Source organism: Eriocheir sinensis, chromosome 14 (assembly GCF_024679095.1).
Source record: "Eriocheir sinensis breed Jianghai 21 chromosome 14, ASM2467909v1, whole genome shotgun sequence".
Taxonomy (NCBI): domain Eukaryota; kingdom Metazoa; phylum Arthropoda; class Malacostraca; order Decapoda; family Varunidae; genus Eriocheir; species Eriocheir sinensis.
Genome location: NC_066522.1, coordinates 22,298,397 through 22,308,807, shown reverse-complemented (window position 1 = coordinate 22,308,807; position 10,411 = coordinate 22,298,397). Strand labels below are relative to the sequence as shown.

The following is a 10,411-nucleotide window of genomic DNA, read 5'->3' as shown; positions in this document are numbered from 1 at the left end:
TGTGGTGTTTCAAGAACTCTGCTCTCAGAGCGAAGAAGAAAGCAACAGACACTGCCGTGGGGGATTATGTTAGAATTTAGTGCAGCAATATGTTCTGTACCCGGCTACGATGCGTATGTTCTACTGCAATGGCTATTATTCACACACACAGAGAGAGAGAGAGAGAGAGAGAGAGAGAGAGAGAGAGAGAAAGTTGGAAAGTTTCGCTTAGTCGGCGCAACATCTGAGGTCATATGCCGGAGATAGACAGAAGGGAAAGGAATTATAGAAGAGAACAGACCCCAGGAGACGGGACACAACCCCCGATTAATACCTGGTACCCATTCACTGCTGGGTGGACAGGGGCGTAGGGTATCGGAAAAGCCGCCCAAATTTTTCCACTCCGCCCGGGAATCGAACCCGTGCTCTCTCGGTTATGAGCCGAGTGTGCTAACCACTGCACCACGAAGCCCCCGAGAGAGAGAGAGAGAGAGAGAGAGAGAGAGAGAGAGAGAGAGAGAGAGATTTGACAACTGCAGGGGCGATGGAGGTTTGTGTTCTAAAAGAATGGCTTTAAGAATAGCGATCACTATTAGTTTATCATACTTATAAGGACTGCTTACGAACAGCCCTCACCCTGGAAATGGCCCAGAGGCATTCTACCTCTTATTCTACGGCAGAACCTATCAACGCTGCAGTGCCGACTCTAGAGCTAGGTGGAGGATTTAGCCTGTGGTGAAAATAAAGGCGATGCTACAACTGGCATCCACGAAACCAATGTCCGTGGTAAAGAAGCTGTGTGTTTGAAGAGTAAAAAGCAAGGGCATTATGCAAAGTGTGTCTGTCAGAGAAACAGTGAAGCAGCGGCCCTCTAGCCCAAAGTATTCTGCTGCCATGCTGCTGGCTGCTATAGCTGGAGCTGCACCTCGTAAGTGTCTAGAGATATCTGTAAGGCCTTCGAAAATAAATGGCTTTCCTGTTAGTACTCTTATTGATACTGGGGGCTGTGAAATTTTTGCGAACGTCAGTAAAACAGAACAAATTATTATCCAACTATTAGCCACCATGAAATATACTCAAATAGATTAATATGAAATCTCACAAAGTCACAATAAGTGACACCATCTGCTTTGCGCAGTAAAAATATGCTATTTCTGGTATCTGATTCGGTGATACCCGCAAAATGGCGTGGACGCTGCCTCAGGCCTCGGATCACAGACCCAACGTTGCCAGACTGTCTTACTCAGTCGATTATATTTCTCTATTTCCTACCCCTAAACTGTCTTCTGGGCTTAAATAACGAAACTCAGTTATCGTTAAAAATGTTAGATCCTGAGGTTTCCTGGCAATAGTTAGTAGTCAGAAACAGGTAAATACCATGCTCTGAGTAAGACAATCTGGCAACGGAGGCTATACGTATTTTCATACTATTGTTCTGTTTATTTAATATTGTGTTCAAGAAAAAGAACTCATTTTAGTTACTTTTTGGTTATAATGATTCTTTACGAAATACAATTATATAAGACACTACCTCCTACTGCTTCTTTAACTTCTCTGCTTCAGTCACCCAGGGTCTGCCTGATGTGATTACATTGTAATTGTTATAGCTGGTATGCTGGTGTAGCGTGGAATGAAAATTAAAAGCTACATCCCTTTTTTGACGACCACTATGGTTGTTAGGGTATGTGGTAGCGTGGTAGTCTTCGAGCGCTGGTCCCGGATGGTAAGGCCTCAGGACAAGTGAACACTCGTTCCGAGGTTTGTGACCAGAAGGGCGTTACTTGTGTGATTAATTATGGAAGGTGGGAGGATTTCAGTGTGAACCACTTGTGAGACAGCATTAAGAAACTGGATGGTGATAATGTACTATGGGGGGGGTGGGGGGATGTGTGTAAGGGTTCAGTAATCTCAAATGATCAGCAAAACAGGCTCCAAATGATAACACTCACAGTAAGGTTGTATATAAATATGTATTTCGTTTCCTTTTTCAAAGGTTAGCAGAGTGCTAAAAAAAAAAAAGACAGGCTGTATGCCTCTAATCTATCTAGCTACCGGCACAAGGGAGATTTGGGGAATACACAGAATGCTTAGCTCTGTTTGCTGGAAGAGGAGAAGCAGGAGCTTGCGCGAGTGTCGGGCTCGGCAGGGGACGCCCACGATGGGAATGGGCGGTCCTGGTGATGGACAGACTGGCGCCGCTTGATGTAGAGATGGAGCGGCTCGGGTGGTGTGAAGAGGCGGGCGCCGTTTGATGTAGGAAGCAGCTTGGGCAGTGGTATTTCGGCCCCCAGGGGAGTCGAGGGGCAGGTTACCCCGCCATATAAGCTCCCATCCTTTAGTCCGTGGGGTGGGGGGGGGGGGGGGGGGCTGCTTCTGCTTCTCTGACCAGCCCGCTTCTCGGTGTTTTCTCGCTGCCGCTCCTTGCTGTTGGGATGTTCGTCTCCTCGCGTCTCTCAAGCTTGTCTCTTGCTGCAGTGGTGCTTGTCTCCTCACTGACCCGTGGGTCTCCTTGCCCTCGCCTTCTCGCCTCTGCTCCTCACTAAGCTCCTCCCCCTTCTTCACGTGACTCCCTCTCGGCATTACAATCAAACCCTACCTACCTAACTAGTTATTGGTTTCTTGGAGGGGTTCGAGGCTTTGAGATGAGGGATTTCAATAACTCTCGTTCATATATTCGCTCATTCGCTCGCCGTGTTATCTTCTCATAACCTTTTACGCACTTACATTCCTCAGTCACCCATTCACTCTTTCACTCATTCACTCTCACTCATTCACGCTCCCACTCGCTCACACTTACTCACTCTGTCACTCACCGACTTACTCACATTCTCTCGTTCATTCATGCACTCGCTTACACTTACTCACTCTGTTACTCACTGACTTACATTATCGTTCACTCACATTCGGACTGTTACACTGGTTTAAGAGAAGAATCCAATATTGTCTTGCTTAATACCAGCAGATTAGCTTTAGGGTTTTTATAAAGGTTTAATTAGGATATTAAGCAATCCCATTTACTTTGAATACTTTCCATATCTCTTCAGAAAACTGGGAAAAATATCTGAAATCTGTCGAGGGAAGTTTAGTCGATCGACAGGGAAGCATAAATGGCACAGAGACTACGGAAGCAACAACCGGAGCAGATGGGAAGGATGCCGGGGAAGACGAAATATTCCTCAGACCAACTGCGTTTGTGGAGCGCATCGATGGGCTGCCGAGGGGTGCCAAGCTGCTGGCCGAGGAGAGCAAAAGACTGCAGGAAATGATAGATAGACTGAGGCTGAAAGTGAGTGAGTTTGTGGAGCGTGTCGGTGGGCTGCTGAGGGGTGCCAAGCGGCAGGCCGAGGAAACTGAACGACTGCGGAAAATGACAGATAGACTGATGCAGAAAATTGACGGGTGCTGCAAAGGAAAGAGAGAGGGATGAGGGAAGGAAAGTGTTATGGAAGAGAGTAAGATGAGATGGAGAAGAAGAAAGTGTTAGAGGAGGGTATTTGGCTCAAAGAAAAGAAGGGGAGAAGAGTGGGATGAAACAAAAGTAGATGTAATGGCAGTTGGGATTAATATGCATAACAATATGTTGGTCAAGAGGAGCAGAACTTTTGTTGTATTATTATCATCTTTCTTTTATGATAACTTTTTCCACTCTGCAATCTCTTCTACAGACTGTGTGAATTATTTGTAAGGTAATTAAAGCCCACACCTACAGTCCCTCTCTTTTATTTTGCCTTTGGCATGAAAATTTACTGCATATTTACACATTTGTAACGGTCCGAATTCGTATGAGTGAACGAGAATGTGAGTAAGTCAGTGAGTAACAGAGTGAGTAAGTGTGAGTGCATGAATGAGTGAATGAGAATGTGAGTAAGTCAGTGAGTGACAGAGTAAGCGTGAATGAGTGAAAGAGTGAATGAGTGGGAGCGTGAATGAGTGAGGGAGTGAATGGGTGGCTAAGGAATGTAAGTGCGTAAAAGGTTATGAGAAGATAACACGGCGAGCGAATGAGTAAATATCATGAACGAGAGTTACTGAAATCCCTCATTTCAAAGCCTCGAACCCCTCCTAAGAAACCAATAACTAGTTAGGTAGGTAGGGTTTGATTGTAATGCCGAGAGGGAGTCACGTGAAGAAGGGGGAGGAGCTTAGCGAGGAGCAGAGGCGAGAAGGCGAGGGCAAGGAGACCCACTGGTCAGTGAGGAGATAAGCACCACTGCAGCAAGAGACAATTGCTTGAGAGACGCAAGGAGACGAATACCCCGACAGCACGGAGCGGCAGCGAGAAAACGCCGAGAAGCGGGCTGGTTAGAGGTGTCTTATCTCTCCACTCGGCCCCCGACCCCCCCCCTCCCCACACCCCGAAAAACTACCCACTGCCTGCTGTGTGAGACTGACTACAGGATGGGAACTTGTATGGCGGGGTAACCTGCCCCTCGACTGCCCTGGGGGCCGATATACCACAGCCCAAGCTGTTCCCTACATCAAACGGCGCCCGCCTCTTCACACCACCCGAGCCGCTCCATCTCCACATCAAGCGGCGCCCGTCTGTCCATCACCAGGACCGCCCATTCCCATCGTGGACGTCCCCTGCCGAGCCTGACACTCACGCCAGCTTCGGCTTCTCCTCCAGCAACCAGAGCTAAGCATTCTGTGTATTCCCCAAATCTCCCTTGTGCCGGTAGCTAGTTAGATTTGAGGCATACAGCCTGTCAGTCATTTTTTTTAGTACTCCGCTAACCTTTGAAAAAGGAAACCAAATACATATATACGTACAACCTTACTGTGTTTTCATTTGGAACCTGTATTGCTGCTCATTTGAGATTACTGAACCCTTACACATCCCCCCCCCCCCCCCATGGTACATTATCACCATCCAGTTTCTTAATGCTGTCTCAAGTGGGTCACACGGAAGTCCTCCCACCTTCCAAAATTAATCACATAAGTAACACCCTTCTGGTCACAAACCTCGGAACGAGTGTTCACTTGTCCCGAGGCCTTACCATCCGGGACCAGCGCTCGACGACTACCACGTTGACACATACCATCACGACCATAGTGGTCGTCAAAAAGGGATTTAGCTTTATTTTCTTTCCACGCTACATATGGTGGCTTTTGCGGTGGAATTTCAGTAACTCTCGAACGTTCATGATATTTACTCATTCGCTCGCAGTGTTATCTTCTCGTAACCTTTTACGCACTTACATTCCTTAGCCACCCATTCACTCCCTCACTCATTCACGCTCACTCTTTCACTTTCACTCATTCACGCTTACTGTCACTCGCTGACTACTCACATTCTCATTCACTCATTCATGCACTCACTTACACTTACTCACTCTGTTACTCACTGACTTGCTCACATTCTCGTTCACTCACATTCATGTTATACTTTAGTTTTTTCCACACAAATAATAAAATATCGTCTATTTACGCCTTCCACACAAATAATAAAATATCGTCTATTTACGCCAAAGAAGTGAAACTCTCATTCACAAATTAACTCTGGTGTTGTGGTTTGGCAACATCCTGGGGAAGTGACTCAATCCTACAAATCCTTACTTTTGTTACCATGTTACCCAGCAGTTCTTAGGTAGGTCCAATTTTTCATTTTTAACAAGTGAGTATAGTTATATGCCTGGAAACTATTGCATCAAAATGTTTATGAAAATTTAGGTTGGTTACTAAGTTTGGCCAAATCTTTTTTTTACTTTTGGCCAAATTCTTGTAAGATGTCACTTCCATGATTTCATTTATCACAGTTTAACTTAGTCATGTTTGTTAACTTTCATCTTGTTTCTATTCTTGTATTTGCTGTTGTAAATATGCAGTAAAATTTTGTACCGAAAGCAAAATAAATTAATGGGGTAGTTGTGGACTTTAATTATTAATCTAACAAACGATTAACAGTCTAAAGGAGAGATTGATTGATAGTTTATTGTTGCAGGTAAACAAGGGAGAATGCAGAATGGAAAAAAAAAAGTAATAAAAAAGGTCTGCTCTTCTTGACCAACAAGCGACAGACTGAACATTGCAGGACTCCACATTCTGGTGAGAAAGTAAAGGTATACTATCAATCCCATATCGCGCCATTTTGTTACACGTCGGCAGAATCGCACGGGAGAACGCTGATCCAAAGGCATCATCGACAGTGAGTACCGAGTGACTCCCAACTTCCAACGGGTCACCTGTACAGCAAGAGCAGCCTCATCAAAACAAACCCCTGCTGGGGCGCTCGAGGCCGTGCTTTTTAAAATAAAAACACCTAAGTGCTCCCTTGGCCTAACTAGACCCTGAACCCACTGAACAATAAAAAGAAACTCAACAACTATAGACAGGAGTGAAGGAGACTGGTAAATGGCTGCTGTGGTGTTCCGAGGAGGCCCTGATCGCCGTTGTCTGTCCCTCTGAGGCGGTCCCAAGAGCCCTCCCTCGCCATGGTCTTCGGCAGGAGCAAGGCGGCGCAGCTGCCACCGTGCCCGCAGCGGCCGTCCTGGGAGGAGATGGAGGAGGACCTCACCAACTCCACCAAGGCCGATGTCGTGTTCTCCCTCGCCAAGTCAATATTAGGTACAGCAGCTCACCTTAGGATTCGCCTGGTTTAGTTGGTTGGTTGGTTTAAGGGAAGAGTCTGATAGTTATTGAAGTTTGTTGGTTGGTCAAAGGGAAAAGTCTGATATTATTTCGAATATTGAGTGTAGAAATCCTTAAAAGAGTTTGCTGACATTCCGGGATGCAGGTGTGACATTGCTTGGCTTGGTATTATTGATTACAGGTACCTCAGGGCAGGAGGAGATGCCCGTCCCCCCAACAGCCAACCCAAATATGCGTGTTATGCACCTGAAAAGTGCCCTGCGCATTATTATCCAGATCCAGATCTGACTTATGGCTGGCCTTGCTACCAGCCTAAAGCCCTGTAGATTCTGTGCTGTGACAGCTGCGTATGGCAACTAGGGTTGCCTCCCACTCCTTAACCCTTAAAGCGCGGGCGTCGACAGCTGGTGCCTGGGCTCAAACTGCGGGTGTTGATAATAGTCGACAAGGCAATTTTTGACTTAGCGCACCATCAAATTTAATTTGTTTGTGGTGAAGTAAGGTAAGCATGTCGTTTTCTTTGAAACAATACCCAAACATGCTCCCTTGACTAATAATTGGTTAGTGTATGCCTTGTGTTAGCTTTGACAAGATGTATGCTAGACATCCCACCTTCTCACCTTCCAGTGAATTTCATCCACAAGATAGAGGCCCTTTGACCTCAACACCCATCAAGGGCATCAAGAAGGCTTGGAAGTTGTTTTTTGGGGTGTGTTTCACAAACTGTATAAAAGTTATGCTTTTTATTACTAAATTATAGAAGGGAAATCCACTAGGAGTGGAAAACTATCTATAAATATGTGCTTTCAGCCTAATTCAATATTCCGTACTCGCTCTCCCAATGGTCACATAGTCTTTAACGTAACGTCAAAGGACAGTTAATTATATGTACTTTACAATGATATTTCATTCAGTCATGTGACGTTAAATAGGAGTGAAGGTATGAAAGGTTGAAGTGAGGTATGTTTTTTGCCTGAATATGCCTGTATGGGAGGACAGGCACGGCAAAACAAGCCTGCGGTTTAATGGTTAAAGTACAGATTCTTTCTGTATTGATGAGTGAGATGTTGGATTTCATTTTGAACCAATACAGAATGCCATTTGTTCCACATTTGGCTGTCTGAATGGTCAAGCAGATAAAATTCTGTATTTTTAAACTGTAGTGAGCACATTTTTTGATCAATCAAAAAGCCATTTCCTAAAATTATGTATTTGTCAAGGGTCATCCTAAAATACATGTAGAGTATGCAACATGATATCCCTTCCTCCTGCCTCCACCAGCAGGCAGCGGCTGTCAGTCAGGGCAGGTAGAAAAATTTTAGGGTTGCCGCCCCTCCCTTAAAATACAGATTTGTTCTGTATTGGAAAGTGAAATGTTGCATTCCATATTTTTCTGAACTCATGGTGGCAATCCGAATGGCAGCCTTTCCCACATGTGCAAAGCTCTTGGAAACACACTGTCCAGGTAGCAGTCATCTTTTGTACTTGGTTACCTGTGTGACTCCTGGTGGCCCTGTTATCTAGTGGCAGGTCTTGATGCCCTGGCAATGTCCCGGGGCATGCCAATATTCATAGTGCCCCAGTGCTCACTGTAGAACAACTCCATAGAGTGGAAAGTATGCCTAGTCTGTAGGGTGTTGCAGCCCAGTTTAGTGACAATGTCTGTTACACTTTAAACTCGGTTGTATTCTTGCTGGACAAAACGTGCTGTGTGTTGTCGAACACTCTCTAGGATTATTTTTGTTTCTGTGTACAGGTTCCAGGCACTACTAGCATATTCCAGACGTGGTCTGATCAAGGCTGTGTACACTGCTTCTTTAACTTCTTTGCTGCAGTCACCCAGGGTCTACCTGATGTGATTAGATTGTAATTGTTATAGCTGGTTTGCTGGTTTAAAGGATAAGTCTGATGTTGTGTCTCTCCTAATACCAGCATCTTTAGGTTTTTCATAAAATTTTTATAATGATATTAAGCAATCCCATTTACTTAATTTCCAAATCTCTTAAGAACCATAAGAAAAAAAATTGAAAATTTTATATAATTCATGGCTGCACACCCCCTCCCCCTCTCACCTGCCATAAACGTGTCTAATAACCATTCTGGGTGGCAAGTAATGAGGTTCATGTTTACCATTTCCAGATGACAAGGGAAGTTCAGTTGATCGACGGGGAAGCACAAATAACATCGAGACAACGGAAGCAACAACTGGAGCAGGAGGGAAGGATGCCGGGGAAGACGAAATATTCCTCAGAGCAACAGAGTTTGTGGAGCGTAACGATGAACTGCTGAGGTGTGCCAAGCGGCTGGCCGAGGAGAGCGAACGACTGCAGGAAGTGAGTGAGAGTCTGAGGGAAACGGTGGAGGAGGTGAAGAAGCAGGCACTGGTGGCCATTGACGGTTGCTGAAAAGGAGAGAGGAAGGGATGAGGGGAAGAAAGTGTCATGAAAGGGAGTAAGATGAAATGGGGAAGGAGGAGGAAGTGGTAGAGGAGGGTATTTGGCTCAAAGAAAGGAAGGGGAGAAGAGTTGGATGAAACAAAAGTAGAGGGATGATGATGTAAGGGCAGTTGGGATTTCATTATTTATGCATAACAAACAATCTCCATGGAAGGGGAGGGAGAGGAAGATGGCAGAGGTTTGAAATGAATGAAAATGTGGAGCCCTGCCATGTTCAGTCTGTTGCTTGTTGGTCAAGAGGAGCAAAACTTTTGTTGTATTATTTTCCTCTCTCTTTTATTGTAACTTTTTCCACTCTGCAATCTCTTCTACAGACTGTGTGAATTATTATTTGTAAGGTAATTAAAGTCCACATCTACAGTCCCACTCTTTTATTTTGCCTTTGGCACGAAAATTTACTGCATATTTACACATTCATGCTATACTTCAAGTTTTTCCCACACATATGATAAAATATCGTCTATTTATGCCAAACAAGTGCAACACACATTCACAAATTAACTCTGGTGTTGTTGTTGGCAGCATCCTGGAGAAGTGATTCTATCCTACACATCCTCCCTAGCTTTTGTTACCCTGTTACCCAGCAATTCTTAGGTAGGTCCAATTTTTTTTATTTTTTACACTGACAAGTCTGAGTATAGTTATATGTCTGGAAACTATTGCATCTAAATGTTTATCAAAATTTAGGTTGTTACTAAAGAGTTAGGCCAAATCATTTTTTACTATCTCTTCTAAGATATCATTTTCACCAAATCTGTTCTACCTCCCTACATGAGTTTTCATTTATCACAGTTGAACTTCATTAGTTATGTTTGTTCATCTTCCCATCGTTTCTATTTTCTTGTATTTGCTGTTGTTTGTCTGGTTTGCTGCAGGGTTGTAGATTATTACATCTTCTGCACACATTTTGCATTTGGACTTTAGACTTTCATAAAGTCATTTCTAAATATACAAGGAATAACAAAGGTCCCAATACTCTGATATTTGTGGGACTCCACTTCTGTCTTCGGCTGGATTAGACTGTGTGTGTTCTCGGTTATTGGGAAAGTACCCCAAGGCGTGCTCTGCATGTCTTGGGTTCCTGGGAGAATATCCGAGGATGAAAGCAGCTTTTTTTTTAACAAAAAAATCCCAAAATAGCACTTTGAATTTGAGAAGCACAGAAGTCTAGAGTCTACATGCCCTGATGACACTGTGGTGGGAGAAGTTAAACAAATTTAACAACAAAATTTTTATTTGACAAAATAACATCAACTACTGTAAACGATACCTATTGCTTTTATATGATACAGTGCCCTTCACCTATACCTTCACATTGATACCTTCCATTGTAACAAACTATTGAATATATCAACTTTGGGGCTCGCCTCAAAAAGTTTGTTAAATTG

General features: G+C 44.3%; 1 protein-coding gene across 1 annotated transcript; it reads left to right on the top strand.

The window, feature by feature from the left end:
• Nucleotides 1-6,134: 6,134 nt before the first annotated feature.
• LOC126998659 (uncharacterized) lies at nt 6,135-9,383 on the top strand. Its single transcript, XM_050860634.1, has 2 exons — nt 6,135-6,543; nt 8,707-9,383. Exons 1-2 carry the CDS (start codon nt 6,411-6,413, stop codon nt 8,970-8,972), a joined length of 399 nt encoding a protein of 132 aa, XP_050716591.1. The 5' UTR covers nt 6,135-6,410; the 3' UTR covers nt 8,973-9,383.
• Nucleotides 9,384-10,411: the final 1,028 nt, after the last annotated feature.

Coding starts and splice junctions, on each gene's coding strand:
- LOC126998659 (XM_050860634.1), top strand. CDS start 6,411: ATGGTCTTCGGCAGGAGCAAGGCGGCGCAGCTGCCACCGTGCCCGCAG. Junction 6,544..8,706: donor CCTCGCCAAGTCAATATTAG/GTACAGCAGCTC, acceptor TACCATTTCCAG/ATGACAAGGGAAGTTCAGTT.